This window comes from Canis lupus, chromosome 32, assembly GCF_011100685.1.
Source record: "Canis lupus familiaris isolate Mischka breed German Shepherd chromosome 32, alternate assembly UU_Cfam_GSD_1.0, whole genome shotgun sequence".
Taxonomy (NCBI): domain Eukaryota; kingdom Metazoa; phylum Chordata; class Mammalia; order Carnivora; family Canidae; genus Canis; species Canis lupus.
Genome location: NC_049253.1, coordinates 6,761,849 through 6,780,886, shown reverse-complemented (window position 1 = coordinate 6,780,886; position 19,038 = coordinate 6,761,849). Strand labels below are relative to the sequence as shown.

Below are 19,038 nucleotides of genomic sequence, written 5' to 3'. Positions count from 1 at the left end.
GGAGCTCTCTTTTATTTTGCATTACATTGACTCTGATGGAAAATTTTCTATAAATCTGTATTAGATATGAAAGAGAGAAAATGTGAATTTAAGGTTTAACTTTTTGGACTAATTTTTAAAAATAAGTTGGCTTTGTCTTCATTGGTTTATATGTGCCCTTCTGGGATCATACTAGTCCATTTGGCCCTACCAAAGTATTATGAGTCCATTGGCTTCTGCCAATTCACAAGTTGATTATATATTATTAAATTCCAAGCAACCTCATGAGATTTTATCTTATTGCTAAAATAAATACCTGTTCATCTTATAATCTATAATATTTTGGGGTTATCAAAATAATTTTTTGACTATTTTAACATAATTAGTATACAGTATACTCCCATGTTACAAGGAGTAGATTTGAAACACTGTTGAAAAGGAACAATTTGTCAATTCCTGACCCAAAGTCTCCTTACCAGGTATTACTTTGTATTCAGATCACTCACCATTACAGAATTCCTGGCTTACTTTGATCAAGTTGTGATGACAACTACATGAATTAAATGTTGAGGATAACTTAATTTTTATTACTTAAAAAAAATGTTAACCAACCTTCTTCCCAATAGAACCTCCCCTCCCCCACCCCATGGCAGTCTATAGAGGGCTGCAGCGGGATGCCACGGTGTGTACTAGAGGTTAGGGAGGGGCATGAGTAGTGGCAGATAAGACCTGGAGACCTAGAAATATAGTTAAAACCCTAAGTCTTGATTCCACAATACAAAGCATCTTCTACACTTCTTTTTACCCACCATGGTATATCTTTCTTAACCAATTAATCCTGTTTTTTTTTTTAACCAATTAATCTTGTAAATAGAGATCAGACACATAGAGAAAAGCCCATAGCATCATGCTTAACATTGCAAATTCTTATTATATGATAAAAATGAAGTGAAATATTATCTGTATAAGTAAACATGCATGTTTTTCCAGTCATTGGAATACAGCAATAGGTATATCCACCTCAGTGAGCATAATCTAATCACACTCCAATGATGCAAAATGTATTTTGGGGTTTGTGTATTTGTGAGTCACCGAAGTGAATGCCAAATAAGAACACAAGAAAATGCGTACTGCTGTGGGCAGTCCTCCTGAGTGATGTGTAAAGATGAATGAGCTTTGTCTCTGATTTCAGTGAACTCTCAATGTGCTTTAAAAGAAAGTGTTTGTTATTACACTGTATTTCTAAGTTAAGACATATCATTAATTCCATGATGGTCCTGGACAGCTTTCCATTTAGTAACTGAAAAGAAAAAGGAAAACAATGCCAAACATTGTACACTTTAGATAAACTTTAGAATTTAGTTGCTCTTTATTATAATAGAACTACTAAATATTGCCTATGTATTCAAAATATTTTCGCCATATGCTTATTTGTGGCTTTTAACATTTTCAGCCAATATCTGTAATGACTGGGAAATATCATCACCATTTCTCTGGGCATATGCATCAAATTAAATATCAAACTTTAAGGATGTTAGTAACCTAGTATCTGAAATAAGTATATTTGTAATTTTAGTTTTTTTGCCTAAGGAATTAGTATATTTATAGTTTTGGTCTTTTTCCTCTTTAATCTTTAGACTTTCACATTTAAATCAATCCTTTTAAATTATTTGCCTGTCTTCTATAAACTGTTAGTAAGAAAAAAAAACAAGAGTATGCTGGCTGTATGCTTGCCTGTTGATGTTTGTTGGCAGCGTATTTAATCTTTTCTTTTCTTCTAAATACTCTCTACTCTTCCTGCTTTCTTTTTTCCATCTCGCATGGCATCTTGGGGCGGCAAGGAATCAGAGTCAGATCAAGAACAGGAAGAAGAGGTAATTGTATGATACTGTCTCTTGTTGATAGCTGTATTTGCTATAACCACTAATAAGAGCACATAATCTGTGTTCTTAGAAGGGTTATACAGATGTTAGTAATAGGAGGGTCACAGTTTACCTAACCCCTCTGAGCCTGTTTTTTCATCTCGTGGACTGAATTCAAACAACAGTAAAGCTTTCCCTGTCAATTGTTACCTGTCTCTGTGTAGTAATATGTGTTTCTCTACCAACTACTAAAGGCCAAGCCATTATTTCATTTCTCAGAGGTTGGTCTGGAGATGCCTGGAGGTCAAAGCTTTTTTTTTTTTTTTTTTTTTTTAAGGTTACTGAGACATTTTTTGTCTTTTACCTCCCATATCTCCACAAGCTATAGCAGAGTTTTCCAGAGACTACATTACATATGATGACATCATGGCTCTGACTCTGGAATGTGTAGTTGTGTATACTTGGGTTCTAGCATTTTCTTAGTTTTAGTGTATAAAACAGATAATTAATTGTATATATCAAACATAAACATAAAAGTTCTTCAAGATCCTCAGTAATTTTTAGGAGTGTAAAGGAATCTTAAGACCGAAAAGTTTGAGACTAAAAACTTAAAGGAGTGTATAATTCAACCATTAGACTATAATATTATAATGCAGAACTCTGCCGATCATGAGCACTTCTTACAAGGTAGATTCTTTAAATGCTCCATGTACCTCATCAACACTGATCTTCACAATTGCCCTGTGAGGTCTGTGCTGTCATATCATAGATGAAGAAAGCAAGTCTTCGAGAGATTACCTTGAATAAAGAACCACTTGAATAAGACCTCTCTGATAGTTCAGACACATTTGTGTTTGTTTCCCCATATAAAGATTTGAAGATGCCCAAACATTATAGAAATGAAAGAAGTCATTGGGAAATTCCTTCTACTTTCCTATTTATGTATTGGTTCCTGTTTCTAAGATAGACAAATGTAATTGTTGTTAGTTGCACATAAATATTTTCAAATATACTAGTTTTATATTTTTATTTATTTAATTTTTTTTAAAGATTTTATTTATTTATTCATGAGAGACACAGAGAGAGAGGCAGAGACACACACAGAGAGAGAGGCAGAGACACAGGCAGAGGGAGAAGCAGGCTCCATGCAGGGAGCCTGATGTAGGACTCGATCCCAGGACTCCAGGACCATGCCCTGGGCTGAAGGCAGGCATTAAACCGCTGAGCCATCCAGGGATCCCCCTAGTTTTATATTTTTAATGTTACTCCGATGGATTTGGAATACAGAAACATAAATAAAAATATAATAAATACCCTTGTACCCACCAGCTTAAAATGTAAGGCCTTTTCAGTGCAGAGAATCACCCTGAATTCACTTTTTACTCCTACCCCGGCAGTAGAGCAGGACAAGAGGGTTGATGATAAACTCACTGTCCTGCCGTATGTAACCATATACGGTACTAATTATGACAAGACAGATGTCATCCTTACCCTCAATTGTAGAGCCACTCTTTGTCTCACATAGTTTCCTTCCTGCACTTGGTGACTCTTATCATCAAAGCTGTTCAAAGTGGTACCTACACCCTTTACAGAAGAGCAGTGCAATTATAAAACCATTTTTACTATGTTTAAATGAATTTCTTGCATTAAGTTTATGATTTTTCTATTGAATATTTTCAGAAGCTATGCAGGGCAATAGATCCAGTTTGTATTCTTTTCAGGATTTGGAATTTTGGCTTGTAATTAATGATAACGAAACTACTTCTGTAGAATGTATTACCCTGGCATGTTATTTGTTCTTTCCTTCTTTTTCTCCACTAAATTGACACTGTTTAACTTCCACTTAACTATTTTCCTGGCTTTTCCCTAAATAAATATTTCTAACATCAAACGCACCCTGGATCATATCTTCCTAGAAATAACATATTAAAAAGTACTTTCCACCTATAACGTCTAGAAAGATTTTTTTTCCAAGTTAGGATAAGAATCAAGGAGATTCTCAGGAAGAACTGTAGCAAATTATCCCTGACCTTCCTCTAGCTTCTGGTATCTCCCTGTGGGTGTGATTATGAATAGGAGCTTATTTGCACATCAGGGGCTGTGAAACAAGACACAGTTTGTAACCATTCAATTTATGTATGTTTTCTTTCAGATCGATATGACATCAGAAAAAAGTAAGATTTTAAATAAAATTGAGTTTTTTTGAAAGCTGGCTACAATAAAGAGAAGCATGAATTAAGATGCAGCTAGTTGCCATTACTAACCACTGTAATAATTATGTTTTTATATTGTCCTTATTAATCATTAATGTCTACTTAGAAAAGCAGCTTGGCCAGTTAAATTACAAAAATACCTAATTTGTGAGCTAATTAGCAGTAAAATGCAATGATTATTCATCTAAGCATTCACTTTCTTTTGATACCCCTGTTAATCCTGCTATTGCTGTTATGCTTGTTTAGAAACCCACCCTACTGTTTTTGTCCATTTGTTAGCATAACATTGTCATCTCTTTTTTTTTTAAAGCACTGACATGACAGTATCACTTTTTGATATCAAGCAACACTGACTTGGGGAGAGAGCTCATTATTTTTGCAGGCTACACTTGCAAAAATGATACTGTCTTAATAGTTCTCAGCTAAAGCCAACCCTTTCCCCACCCCCACCCCTTAGCACCTCTTACTGTGGTGAAGTATAACTGACTTCTTTCGGGTTGAGGTCTAACGGATTTTTGTGAAACTTTTTGAAAAAAGTAAGAACCAAGAATACAAAAATCAAAACCTCCTGGATGAAATTATTAATCACAACATTGTGCCATTATAGGGCTAATTTTAAATAATGATGCAAATCCCACACATAATTTTGTACAGAGAGAACTGGTTTTTACAGACCTTAAGAGATCTATCTTAGAACTCATTTTGGGTTTGTAACAATTCATTAACATTTTAGTTTTGGGGCCTGTTTCTGGTGACTCTGGCTTCTTGTGTGGAAGAAGTTGAATTTTTCAGGTTTCTTTCTTGCTTTTATGCCCCCAGATAGTTTAAGGAAAAAATACTAATTTTTATTGCTTATTCATTTAAAAATTCATTTTGAGTCCCTGCATTTCAGGGTACTATTCTTAAAAGGAGAAAACTTAGAACCATGTTTGATATGGCCATCTGGTTCTGGGCAATGATCTGGGGCTTTTTTTTTTTTTTTTATTTTAAGACCTAGTACAATGTAAATTACTGTTATTGAAATGCTTTTCTTAAAAAAAGATTTTATTTATTTATTTGAATGCAGGGCTCTATCCCAGGACTCCAGGATCATGCATGACCTGAGCTGAAGGCAATGGCTTAATGGCCTGAGCCACCCAGGCACCCATAGAATGCTTTTAATTGAGAGTCTCTTTGCTCTTATGTTAAATCATCATTCAGGACTAGATTATTTGAAATTCTGGGTGTTTTCATTGGTTTGTACATGAACAAATTTGCATTGATATAAACCATTTTAACATATCTTTATATATGCATAGTCACAGAGTTTATCTCCTCAACAAATGACAGTTCTCTCAGGAAAAGACACTTTCTTTGCTTAAAAAGTGACATTATCATTGCCTTCATTCCTTTTTTAAAAAAGAGATTTTATTATCCCATTTTCTTCTTCGGGACTACTATGTTATTTAAATCACCCTTTCCTTTATTTCTTGAATACCAGATAGTAGAAATTGAAGTGTAATACATCCAGCTGGCTCAATCATTTAAAAAGGAAAGGGAAAAGGTTACTATATTTCTATAATGCCACAGATTCTTCTGAATGACTCCTAAGTGTTGTGAATATTTTTTAAAGTTTAAACATAGACTTGTGTTTGTTTGTTTTTTAAGTCTAAAGACCATCCTTAAATAATCATCTAGGTATGAGATAATCTCTAAAGAAGGGCTCTATTGAAGGGACTCTTTCCTAATTCTTTTCAAGAGCAAATCCTAAAAGAGTGTGACGCAGTGTTTTCCTTTTTGCTTTGAATGGGTGCAGGTCCCCACTACCTATTCCTCAAATATATTACATTCAGCACCTATGTACAGACTTGTAGGGAAATAAATATGCTTCACCACAGTAATGTTTTACATACTTGTTCTAATTTCTTAACCATCCTCCTACCCATGCATTTCAGCAAAGCCATCTCTCCCACCAGTTTTCCTCCACCTTTGCTTTGCATGGAAATAACTTGGCTTACATAAATTGTGCGTGTGTCCCGTGTGACTGTCTCTGATTTGGATTGCCATGCATCACATTTTAACTTTGGACTCACATAATAAGTTTAATCACAGTTGTTATTTTGTTATTTTTTTCTTTCCTTTCCTTTATTTCCCTCCTTGGTCTGTCCATTTTGTGTCTAAACCAGGAGGTTGCTCCAAGGAAAGGACCATGCCTCTTAGCACAAGACCATTCGTTTCATTGTTAGGTGTGAATTTCCCTTAGATGAAATGCCGGTTTGCAGCTGATTCAGACATCTTTTATGTGTCATTGTAAATTGACAGAACAAAACATACTGAATTCTGGATTTTCATATGATTAAAAAACATATATATATCATTAGAAGGCATTCTGAGTTTGCTACTACTGGCTTTCTCCTAGAGGAAATCAACTTTCTGCAATTTCTAATGCTTTTTTCCTTTTTTTTTCCCATGTTTATATTTTTTTCAACATCGATCTGTAACATCTGAACAATCTTGAGATACTTCTGTGTAATTTCACTGCGTCCGTTCTTTGTTTTGATCTGTGATGTGTGTGTGTGTGTGTGTCTGTCTGTCTTGGCTATTTGTTATAGCTTTGTTGTATGTGTGGATGTGCTACAAGTGAGAAAATTAAGCAAGTTATTTCCTGCTCATTTTTCCTTTTCAGTTTTGGTTCTTTTTTTTTTTTTTCCGTTAGCCTTGCTTTGCTTTTGTATCCTGAGACCTTGTGGATCCACCATTCCCAGCCCATTCTGTTGTCCCTCCCGCCACAACAGGAAAAGACACTGTGTCGTTTCAGTCCTGATTACATTTGCCGATATATTTTTTGATTTCCATTTTACTTTCAATGTTTTTCATTCACATCAAAGATGATGAGACAGAGTCTACAGAAACATCTGTCCTGAAAAGTCACCTGGTTAATGAAGTTCCTGTCCTAGCCAGTCCGGACTTGCTCTCTGAAGTTTCTGAGATGAAACAAGATTTGATCAAAATGACCGCCATCTTGACCACAGATGTGTCTGATAGGGCAGGTTCTATCAAAGTGAAGGAGCTGGTGAAGGCTGCTGAGGAAGAGCCAGGAGAGCCTTTTGAAATTGTTGAAAGAGTTAAAGAGGACTTAGAGAAAGTGAATGAAATCCTGAGAAGTGGAACCTGCGCGAGAGATGAAGGCAGTATGCCAAGGTCTCAGCTGGAGAGAGAGTTAGTGGAAGAGGAGTGGGTGATTGTCAGTGATGAGGAAATAGAGGAGGCTAAGCTAAAAGCACCTTTAGAAGTCACCGAATACCCGTGCGTAGAGGTTAGACTAGATAAGGAGAGCAACGTCAAAGTAGAGAAAGACTCAGCTGGGCTAGTGAACTACCTTACTGAGGATCTAAAGTCCTATGTGTCTCCTCATGAAAAGCACCTGCAGACAGCTCAAGAGAGAGCAGGGGAGAAGCGTGAGGCTCCGCCTATTGGCAGGAGCTCTGAAAATGAAGGGAAAGATGCACCCCCAGAGACACAGAGTGCACAGAAACAACAGAAACCAAGCCTGGGAATAAAGAAGCCAGTGAGAAGGAAATTAAAGGAAAAACAGAAACAAAAAGAGGAAAGCGTACAAGGTAGTGCAGAAAAAAGTGAACTTAAAAAATGTAGTTCAGAAGAGTCATTAGAGGAAGATGCAGGTTTAGCCCCTGAGCCTCTTCCCACTGTAAAGGCCACTTCACCTTTGATAGAAGAAACTCCCATCGGTTCCATAAAGGACAAAGTTAAGGCCCTTCAGAAACGAGTGGAAGATGAACAGAAAGGTCGAAGCAAGTTGCCCGTCAGAGTCAAAGGCAAAGAGGATGTGCCGAAAAAGATAACCCACAGGACGCATCCAGCTGCATCACCCTCTCTGAAGTCAGAGAGGCACGTACCGGCGTCACCCTCCTCTAAAACAGAACGACACTCTTCTCTTTCCTCCTCTACAAAAACTGAAAGGCACCCTCCCATATCACCATCAAGTAAAACTGAGAAACACTCGCCTGTGTCACCCTCTGCGAAAATTGAAAGGCACTCCCCCGTGTCATCATCAAGTAAGACTGAGAAACACTCACCGGTATCACCCTCGACAAAAACTGAAAGGCACTCCCCTGTGTCATCTACAAAAACAGAAAGACACCCACCTGTTTCACCTTCAGGTAAAATGGACAAACGCCCACCTGTATCACCTTCTGGGAGAGTGGAGAAACATGCACCAGTTTCACCTGGGAGAACAGAAAAACGTTTGCCTGTGTCACCAGCTGGACGACTAGAAAAGCATCCACCTGTATCAACCTCTGGGAAAACTGACAAGCACTTGCCTGTGTCGCCTTCTGGGAAAACGGAAAAGCAGCCCCCTGTATCCCCCACCTCAAAAACAGAAAGAATCGAAGAGACAATGTCTGTTCGGGAGTTGATGAAAGCTTTCCAGTCAGGTCAGGACCCATCCAAACATAAGACTGGACTCTTTGAGCACAAATCAGCAAAACAGAAGCAGCCACAAGAAAAAGGCAAAGCTCGAGTAGAAAAAGAAAAGGGTGCTAACCAGAGAGAGACACAGAAAACAGAGAGTCAGACCATCAAACGAAGCCAGAGATTTGTGGTAACAGGAGTTTCTGAATCCAAGAGAGCAGTCCGTGCTTCTTCCGTAGGGTTTAAGAGGGAAGATGTAGTTGTAGAAAAGGAGAAAGCTCTTAGCCACAAAACACCTGAACCTGTTCAGTCAGCACCAGAAGAAGAAAGCCATAAAGAAAATGAAGTTCCCAAAGAAAAGCTGGCTGATGAACAGGGAGACATGGATCTTCAGATCAGCCCAGATAGGAAAACCTCCACTGACTTTTCTGATGTCATTAAGCAAGAATTGGAAGACAATGACAAATACCAACAATTCCGAATGAGTGAGAAGACGGAAGAAGTACAGCTCCATTTAGATCAAGTACTCACTAGTCCTTTCAACACAACCTTTCCACTAGATTACATGAAAGATGAATTTCTTCCGGCTCTGTCTTTACAAAATGGTGCTTTGGATGGCAGTCCTGAGAGCCTGAAACCTGAAGGGGTGCCAGGTTCTCCGTGTGGCAGCCTGATGGAAGGGACCCCTCAGATTAGTTCGGAAGAAAGCTATAAGCATGAGGGCCTAGCGGAGACGCCTGAGACAAGCCCAGAAAGCCTTTCGTTCTCACCAAAGAAAAGTGAGGAGCAAGTTGGGGAAGTAAGTGAAACTACCAAGGTAGAAACACCAGCAGCAGTTCATTCAGAAAAAGGACATCCCTCAGTCAAAGACATCACCGATGGTTTTGAAGAGCAAGGTGCTGTGGTCACTAAAGGCACAGAGCCCTCAGCGGAGCATTTGCTGAAGGAGGCCACCCTGGACCCTTCTTCTGAAGACACATGCCTCAAACGTGAAGATGATTCCCTTGGCAGCTGTAGTGTGTTATTAGCAAAGGAAACACCCAAAGGATTGACTGAGGAAGCATCCTCTGATGAGCCTCAACCAACAGGTATTGGTTCCACCCACAAGACACAGACCGATACTGAAGCTCGGAAATCCACAACCACTGAGCCCTCAGATGAGACAGGGGCCTCCCCGCAGCCTCATGCTTCTGTAAAGACAGGCACAGGAACTGAATCAAAGCCCCAGGGAGTTGCTAGGAGTCCCCAAGGGTTAGAACTTGCACTCCCTAGCCGAGATAGTGAGGTCCTCAGCCCCGGTGCTGATGAATCCTTTGCAGTGAGCCACAGAGACTCCCTGGAAGCCAGCCCTGTGCTGGAGGATAACTCCTCACACAAAACTCCAGATTCTCTGGAGCCCAGTCCTCTGAAAGAATCCCCTTGCCGTGACTCTCTTGAAAGTAGCCCCGTGGAACCAAAGATGAAGGCTGGAGTTCTCCCAAGTCACTTTCCTCTCCCTGCAGCCGTAGCCAAAACAGAACTCTTGACAGAAGTGGCCTCTATGCGGTCCCGGCTGCTCCGAGACCCGGACGGCAGTGCTGAGGACGACAGTCTTGAGCAGACGTCACTGGTAGAGAGCTCAGGGAAGAGCCCCCTTTCTCCTGACACCCCCAGCTCTGAAGAAATTAGCTATGAGGTCACACCCAAAGCCACAGATGCAAGCACACCCAAACCGGCTGTAATTCATGAATGCGCGGAGGAGGATGACTTGGAAAATGGGGAGAAAAAGAGATTCACTCCTGAAGAGGAAATGTTTAAAATGGTAACCAAAATAAAAACATTTGATGAACTTGAACAAGAAGCAAAGCAGAAAAGGGACTACAAAAAAGAACCCAAGCAAGAAGAATCTTCTTCGTCCTCTGACCCAGATGCTGACTATACAGCAGATGTGGATGAATCAAAACATATGGAGAGTGTGGAGGATGAAAGCGATGTCCCTGTGGTAGTAACATCAGAGAGCAGAAAGGCTTCTTCCTCCTCAGAGAGTGAACCTGAGTTAGCACAGCTGAAAAAAGGTGCCGACTCAGGCCTCTTACCAGAGCCAGTTATTCGAGTGCAACCTCCCTCCCCACTTCCATCCAGCATCGACTCCAATTCCAGTCCCGAAGAAGTACAGTTTCAACCTATTGTTTCCAAACAATACACTTTCAAAATGAATGAAGATACTCAGGAAGAATCAGGTAAATCAGAAGAAGAAAAAGATCATGAATCCTGCGTACCTGAGGAGAGTCCTACCATTTCTCCTGATGGCCCAGATATGTTTGATGATGATCTGGACAGAGATGCTGCTCAAACAGAAGTCTGTGATGGCCACGGGTGTGAGACTGGGAGTCCTGGCAGCTCAGTCACTCCCATATCTTCAGGTCTCTACAGCTCCCCTAGGGAGGATACCAATGAGCAGCAAGTTATCCATGAAGAATCATTACCTCTGCAAGACACTGATGAAAAAATCACAGAAGGAGAAGAGCTTGATGTTTCTAGAGTGGAATCTCTACAAGGAGATTGCCCCAGTGAAAGCCCTTCATCTTTGTCCTCTTTGCCTCATATTCCAATATCTGAAGGACAAGAATTAGATGAAGCCGTATTCTCTCCACCTTCTACTACAGAAACGGAGGATACCAAAACCGACCAAGCTTTTGAAAGCTTACCAAAGGACTCTTCCACTCAAGACTCATTGACTACTACTCAAACAGACAAATTGTCCGTGGATGTTCCAGCGTCTGACCCAGCCGATACTGATGAAATTTACGATCCTCAAGTAATAAGCCCTTACGAAAATGTTCCTTCCCAATCTTTTTTCTCCAGTGAAGAAAGCAAAACCCAAACAGAGGCAAGACACACAAGTTTTCAGTCTTCAGAAGTACATTCTGTTACCACCACATCCTCTGTTGAAGACGTGGTAGTAACAAGCTCCTCCAATAGAACTGTTTCAAGCCAAGAATCTAATTTTGAGGACCAAAACATGGAAAAAGAATCCAAACAAGAAAGCATCTTGTGGGAAAGGCAATCAGATGGAGCCCCTTCATCTTTAGAGCCTTCTGTGCCAAATACATCAGCAGTTGTTGGTGAACAAATAAGCAAAGTCATCATCACAAAAACGGATGTGGATTCTGATTCCTGGAGTGAAATCCGTGAGGATGATGAAGCCTTTGAGGCTCGAGTGAAAGAGGAAGAGCAAAAGATATTTGGCTTGATGGTAGACAGACAATCACAGGGTACCACCCCTGACACCACTCCTGCAAGGACCCCAACTGAGGAGGGGACCCCAACCAGTGAGCAAAACCCATTTCTCTTTCAGGAAGGAAAATTGTTTGAGATGACCCGAAGTGGTGCCATTGATATGACCAAAAGGTCCTATGCAGATGAAAGTTTTCACTTTTTCCAAATTGGTCAAGAATCCAGGGAAGAGACTGTCTCTGAAGACATGAAAGAAGGGAGTCCTGGGGCTGAGCTCCCACAACAGGAAACATCAGCTGAGTCACTAGCTCTCTTAGAATCAAAAGAAGCAGTGAGTGATGAAGCAGACTTACTTCCAGATGACCTGAGTGAGGAAGTAGAGGAAATATCTGCTTCAGATGCTCAGCTTAACTCCCATGTGGGGAATTCAGTCTCTGTTGAAATATCAATGGAAGAGACTCCTTCTGCAGGTGCCGAGGACCCTCCCACCATGCAAATGGGTGATATGTCTCCTAAGTCTAGTGTGAAAAATACATCTTGCCCGGACCCCCCTGAACCAGTTGTACATGTTCAGTTAGATTTTTCCACAGTTACCAGGTCTGTGTATTCAGATCGGAATGATGATTCTCCTGATTCTTCCCCAGAGGAACAGAGATCCGTAATTGAAATTCCTACTGCACCCATGGAGAATGTGCCTTCTGCTGAAAGCAAATCCAAAATTCCTGTAAGGACTTTACCCATGTCAACCCCAGCACCTCCATCTGTGGAGTATGAGAATTCCCTTTCTGAAGATTTTTTACCCAGCCTGGATGAGGAAAGTAAAGAGGATGAAATAAAACCAAAGTCTAAAATCCCTGTGAAAGCACCTGTCCAAAGAGTAGAACAGCAGCTTTTGCATCTAGATTCATCTCTCCAGAAAATAGTGGCTCCTCAGGGTCAGGACATGACAAGCAGAACACCAGAGAGTAGAAGCAAATCTGAATCTGATGCCAGTCCTTTGGACTCAAAGACCAAATGTCCAGTAAAAACTAAAAGTTACACTGAGACAGAAACAGAGAGCACAGAGGGGGATGAGGAGCTTGAGTTAGAATCAGAAGAGGGAGCCACAAGACCAAAGATATTTACATCCCGATTGCCAGTTAAGAGCAAAAGCACCACATCTTCCTGCAAGGGGGCTGTGAGCCCCACAAAAGAAAGTAAGGAGCATTTCTTTGACCTTTATAGGAACTCCATAGAATTCTTTGAGGAGATTAGTGATGAGGCTTCCAAGTTAGTGGATAGACTTACACAGTCAGAAAGGGAGCAAGAATTGGTTTCAGATGATGAAAGTAGTAGTGCCCTGGAAGTTTCAGTAATTGAAAATCTGCCACCTGTTGAGACCGAGCATTCAATTCCTGAGGACATCTTTGACACAAGGCCTATTTGGGATGAGTCCATTGAGACTCTGATTGAACGCATCCCTGATGAAAATGGCCATGACCATGCTGAAGGTATTTGCCAGCCACTGGGATTCCCTGTGCTACGCATGTCATAAATTTGATATAGTTTTTCTGTATATCTTTTATTTGGTGATTTGTGTCTCATTTTCTTTAAGCTTTCTGTAGTGGTTACTGTGTTTGTGTAAGCCCTTTGTGTTTTGTGCCTTCTCTGTGTACTCTTGTCCATGAAAACAATCTCAAGATTGAGTAATGAGAATGCTTATGGAAAACATAAACATGATAAACAGGCAATGGTGATCTTGCCTTTCTCGAGCCGCTGCACGTAAGGCCATGCAAGCTTTGAGTTTTGTTGTTCTGAAGTCCTGGGCTTAGCTTCAAATTAAGCACTTTTGCTTTTGCATATGAATATGTTGGGCTTTGTTTCATATGGTAAGGATTCGTTGCTTTTTTTTCTTACCCTCAAGTACTTTAAAATAATTTGTACTTAATAATTCTGTAATCATTAGGAAGCCATTTGCCCAAGCAGATTTCACATTATCATGAAATTCCAATTGTTGTGGATCTGTTTTTGACTCAAAAGGCTGGATATCAGATACCACTGGTAAAAACTTTAAGGATACAAATATAAGGTATAAAAAACAAAACAAAACAAAACAAAACAAACATGCTTTTCATTAGAGTGTCAGGTAAATGGAGAATGTACTCCAGTTAGATGCAGCAGACAACAAAAACTCAAACTTTGCATGATGTAAGTGACCGTGAGAGGATGATGACCCTTGGAATTATAAAAAAGGAAACCATTGATGGCTTTGAGAAGTAGCCTCTGGTCTTCCAATATCTCTACAATGAAGACTATTATTCTTAAATTTGTGTTGTAAGAAAATGTCATAATGCCTAAAATGCTGCCCATCGATTAATGGGATTTAAAAATGAATGGGGAAATTATAGTTTGTGGGAGTTATATATAAGCTTACTTAGTAGTAAGCAGACAGAAATTTCACACAAAAGACATCTATACCTATTGATATAATAGACACAAATACATATGCTTTTATCCTCCCTTCTTCCAAGGTCACCAGGACCAAGGAAGATGTTTCTGGCCACCCTGAAAAAACAACAACAACAACAACAAAAAAAACCTAGGATGGCCTGATTAACCCATGATCTATGTCTCTTATGAATCTTGGATGTGATTTCTTTCAGACATGACCCGGAAGTGATCTATGCTGCCACAGGCAATAATAGTAGGTCCTAACCAGTTACTCCACTTCTGTATCCCATTTATGATTTTTCTGTTTTTTGGTGAACAGGATGATTGTCTTCTGGTGGGCAGTATTCTCTCAGATAATTTTTTTAAATAGTCCTAAGATTACTAAAAATCAGCAACTTGTATAATGTGGCCTGTGACTAGTCTTGATTAAAGAGATATGGAAGCAGTTGGTTTTCATGATTTATAATTAAATTTATTTCCCATTCCATTCCAGAAATCAGGCAAACACACAATTTAAAATGATTTAAAATATAATAGCTAACTTGTGCTATTATCAAATATTTGGACAAGTGACTTCCTTTCTTTGGATGATCAGTACTGTGGTTGCTCTCTTGTCATAGACAACCTTTGGCCATTCTGTTTTTGACCTTCTATAGATCAACAGGATGAGCAGGAACGGATCGAGGAGAGGCTGGCATATATTGCTGATCACCTTGGCTTCAGCTGGACAGGTAAAATTAGTGTGACTCATTTTTTCAACAGAACTTGCTTCGTTTAGGAAACACAATTGCATCAGCCAACTATCATTAACAGTGAAGAAGACCACGTGGAATAGTAAAAAGAATAATAAACTATGAACTAGAAAATCCAGGCAGGCCTTTTATTATCTCTGGAATTTAGAAAAATAGAACTTTAAAGTGGGGGATTTTGAGAATAGATCCAGTGTCACCATCCTCCTTTCGGAGCTTTGGATATCCAAACTTTGGGGAGATGACTGTGTTTCAAAATCATTGTTAGATGTAATTGTCATGAATTTAGTTGGAGATTTAATCTAGGGCTTCTTATTTTAGACATCTTATATCAGATATCTTCATCATGAACAGTACTCAAATTTGCTTTGGATGTGTGTTGAAATATATATAATACGATGTTTCACTAATTTTCTGAGAAATGAGGCTATTTCAGCATACAAATTATAATGTATGTTAAATTATTAAAGGAAATTAAATTAGAAAATCAATATGATAAATAGAAATCCATAAAACCCTTAAAAAGGTAATACAAAGCAGAAAGAATAGTCATCTCCTCACTTTTAAACAATTGTTGAATGCTGGTCAGATTTTTTTTAATAGGGGTTATAGGGAAAGGAAGGACATCAAAATGTCCCTGGTTGACTAATTAAATAGGTAACATTCAGAATTATTTAATTTATTTATTAAGTATGTGTGCATTTGCGTATAAAATGTAACATCTATATACTTGTTGAAAATGCAAACCCTACAACCATACAGAAATGGTATGCAATGAAAAGTGTAAATAAGTTTCTCATGCCTGCATCTGATATTCTATCTCTATGCCTCAAAAGTAACTGCTTACACTTTCTCATGTATTCAGGAAAAAAAAAAATATATATATATACATATATATATATATAAATACATCTATGTGTACTATTTAAAAATAAGCACAATTTAAAAAATAAAAATAAGCACAATTTTCCTCAATACTACTCCTTATAAATATTCCATCAGCATAGACATATTATCTCATTCTTTGAAATGGCTATTTAATTTTACTGTATCGAAGTATAATTTTATCAGTGGCCTTTATTACTGGATATTTAGGTTGTTTCCTGTTAATGACAAACATCCTAGTGCATTGGTGTCTTTTCATGACTGTCTCTATAGAGTATATTACTAGAAATAGAATTGAATATCTGCATAAAGGATATATATATCTTTAATTTTGAAAGGTATTGGCCAATTGCCCTCCAAAGAAGACACTTATTTTTACACACACACACACACACACACACACACACACACCACAATATATAAGTGTCCACATACAATGTTAATGGTAGACTTTAAAGAAAAAATTTGTGGCTTTTTCCCTACGTCAATTAATGCTTCCCAGAGCTTTTATTTATGTGACATCAAATCAAAGAAAGGAGTCTATCCAACCACCATAATATAACCACAGGCAGTATTTATCCAAGTATACAGAAATAGCATTTATAGTACTTAAAATGTTACTTAATGATGATTAAAAGTGAGAAAGTCTATTACTCCTGTTTTCAGTAATTTATTTTCCATTACCTTGGTTAAGAGTATAAGCCTGTATTAATGGTCCAGTCTGCATTTTGGAATTAAATGGGTCTGAATTATACATGTTTTATCATTAGTTGCCTCAAACTTAGTGTTTCCACTGTGAAAGTGATCAATTCTATAACCAATTTTAAGGAAACCATCTACAGTTAGGTCTAGAAGAACAAAGGCATGTTGAGAGTCACTTCTAATGCATAGGGGAGAAAAGGAACCCTGTTACAGTAATACAAAGAATGCATCATTTACTGAATCACAAAGCCATGTGTGGAGACTCAAACTTTGAAGTTAAGGTACTTATGGAGTAATATTTTCTTTTCTAGAATTAGCAAGAGAATTGGATTTCACTGAGGAACAAATTCATCAAATTCGAATTGAGAACCCTAATTCTCTCCAAGACCAGAGTCATGCGCTCTTGAAGTACTGGCTAGAAAGGGATGGCAAACATGCTACAGGTAGGTGGGGAACTGTATGTAAAAAGCATTAGACTAAAGGTTGAGATATAAGGCCTATTCACCAACCCTTTCTTGCAAATTCAGTAAAATAATAAAATAATGAATGCCATCCATCTGAAATACTACTGTAAACAAGTGAGAACAAGCTATGACATTTCTAAAATAAGCTGACAATTCTTACCCTATATTCCCCTGAGCAAGGCCAATTAGTGGAAACATTGGCTGCTAACTGGAATGTTTTTAAAGTCCTAAAATTTTCTAAATATGAGAATGGACAGTTACTTTATTTGTCATTGTTTTATTGGTAGTGCCTTACCTTCAATTCCTACTTCCTTTACTCCTAAATTACTCCTAAATAACTTAAATGAGGGAAAGATGTCAAGAAGATATTCTTTATAATGATTTGTATGTAATATGCTGGCCACATCAAATAAAGTGAGAAGTGGTAAAGACCTTTACTTTGTCCCATTCTTCAGCTAGTCTAAATTTGCTACTTCCTTTAATGTCTCTCTAAAGATCTACCTAGAGACCTCCCTTATTTATAGCCAGTCTACATTTGCCTTTCCTTCTATTGCCATTCTTCTAGGTAGGATTGCCAGATTTGGCAAATAAAAATAAGTCAACAAATACTTTTTCAATATAAGTATATCCTCAGGTAGTATTTGGGATATACCTATGCTGTAAAATTTGTTTGGGTTTTCATCTGAAATTCAAATTTGACAGTGTCCTGTCTAATATCTGGCAACTCTACTTTTGGGGCTTATGCCTATGCTTTCCCACTTTTTCATACACATATCTTTTCTGTTTGCTCCTTTTTACAAAGACGTTTAATAAGTTTTGTTGTTTCCTGTGCAAATACTAAAATTTTAGTAAGGCAACTAAATGAAAGACATTTTAGAAGGAATACTTTTTAAATGCTTTTTCTCTGATATTCCAGATACCAATCTCATTGAATGTCTCACTAAGATCAACCGAATGGATATTGTTCATCTCATGGAGGCCAGCACAGAGCCTCTCCAGGAGCGCATCACTCATAGCTATGCAGAAATTGAACAGACAATTGCACTGGATCATAGTGAAGGTCAAACAATTAGTGTGTGTGGGTGTGTTGTACCTGTGTTTAATTCGGGCAACTGGACCAAATCTTCCTTTATTTAGAGGGTGGTCTGTGGACTTTGGTGATCACACATTTTTCTCATTTTCTTATAAAATATACCCATATTGCTCATTCACCAACCATTGCTCATTCTTTATTATTTCACTATTGTCCTAACCTGTTTGGATTGCTATAACAAAATGCCATAAATTTGGGAGCTTAAACAAGAGAAATTTATTTCTCACAGTTCTAGAGAGTGGGAGTCAGAGATCAAGATGCCAGTATAGTCAGGTTCTGGTGAGGGCCCTCCTTTGGGTTGCAGATGGCCATCTTCTTGCTGTTGTCCACACGTGGGCAAAGAGATCTAGCTCACTCTTTGGCCTCCTCTTATAAAGGCATTAGTCCCATTAAGGGCTCTACCCTCAGTGACCTAATTACATTCTAAAGGCACCACCTCCAAATACTATCTCACTGGGATTAGGGTTTCATCACATGAGTCTTAAGGGGATACAAACAACAACATGGATGACCTATCCAGTGCCTTTTTTTCAGTTCCTTAAAGGCACTTCTGATACTTGGGTCTTTCACTTTATTTTAGCTATCTACTTCAGTGCTCACAACCAAGACTATATTACTACCACTGACCATACTACTTCTGCATCCTAACTTGAAGAATTATGCTTACTTCCTCTTCTGCTTCCACACCAACAATTCTCCAAACCCACTGGGACTACTAGCCTTTGGCCCTACCACCTACTAAAGTTTCTCTAGTCCATTCTTATTTTTTTTTGTATGGTCACCCACTTTCTTTCTTCTTCTCTTTCTTATCTCTATTTTATACCTTCTCTTCTTTCAAGCCTCTAGCATTTCTCTTCTCTGTATTCAAATCCGATGACCAAGCTTCCTACTTCTTAGAAAAAATAAGGATCGTCCTAAACAAATGTCCATATTCTTTCTTTCTTTTTTTAAGATTTTATTTATTTATTCATGAGAGACACAGAGAGAGAGGCAGAGACATAGGCAGAGAGAGAAGCAGGCTCCTCACAGGGA

At 38.5% G+C, this 19,038-nt stretch overlaps 1 protein-coding gene across 50 annotated transcripts in view; it reads left to right on the top strand.

Moving 5' to 3' along the window:
* The window catches only part of ANK2 (ankyrin 2), a 330,735-nt gene that overhangs the window by 296,074 nt on the left and 15,623 nt on the right, over positions 1-19,038 (top strand). For 37 of the 50 annotated variants that reach the window (XM_038581821.1, XM_038581822.1, XM_038581831.1 and 34 more), the window contains 5 exons: positions 1,821-1,853; positions 3,994-4,015; positions 14,770-14,844; positions 16,761-16,892; positions 17,830-17,973. In XM_038581821.1, coding sequence (XP_038437749.1) covers positions 1,821-1,853; positions 3,994-4,015; positions 14,770-14,844; positions 16,761-16,892; positions 17,830-17,973 — 406 coding nt within the window. Of the gene's footprint in view, positions 1-1,820; positions 1,854-3,993; positions 4,016-6,921; positions 13,174-14,769; positions 14,845-16,760; positions 16,893-17,829; positions 17,974-19,038 lie in introns of all 50 variants that reach the window. The other 13 variants (XM_038581813.1, XM_038581806.1, XM_038581808.1 and 10 more) reach the window with 3 other exon arrangements.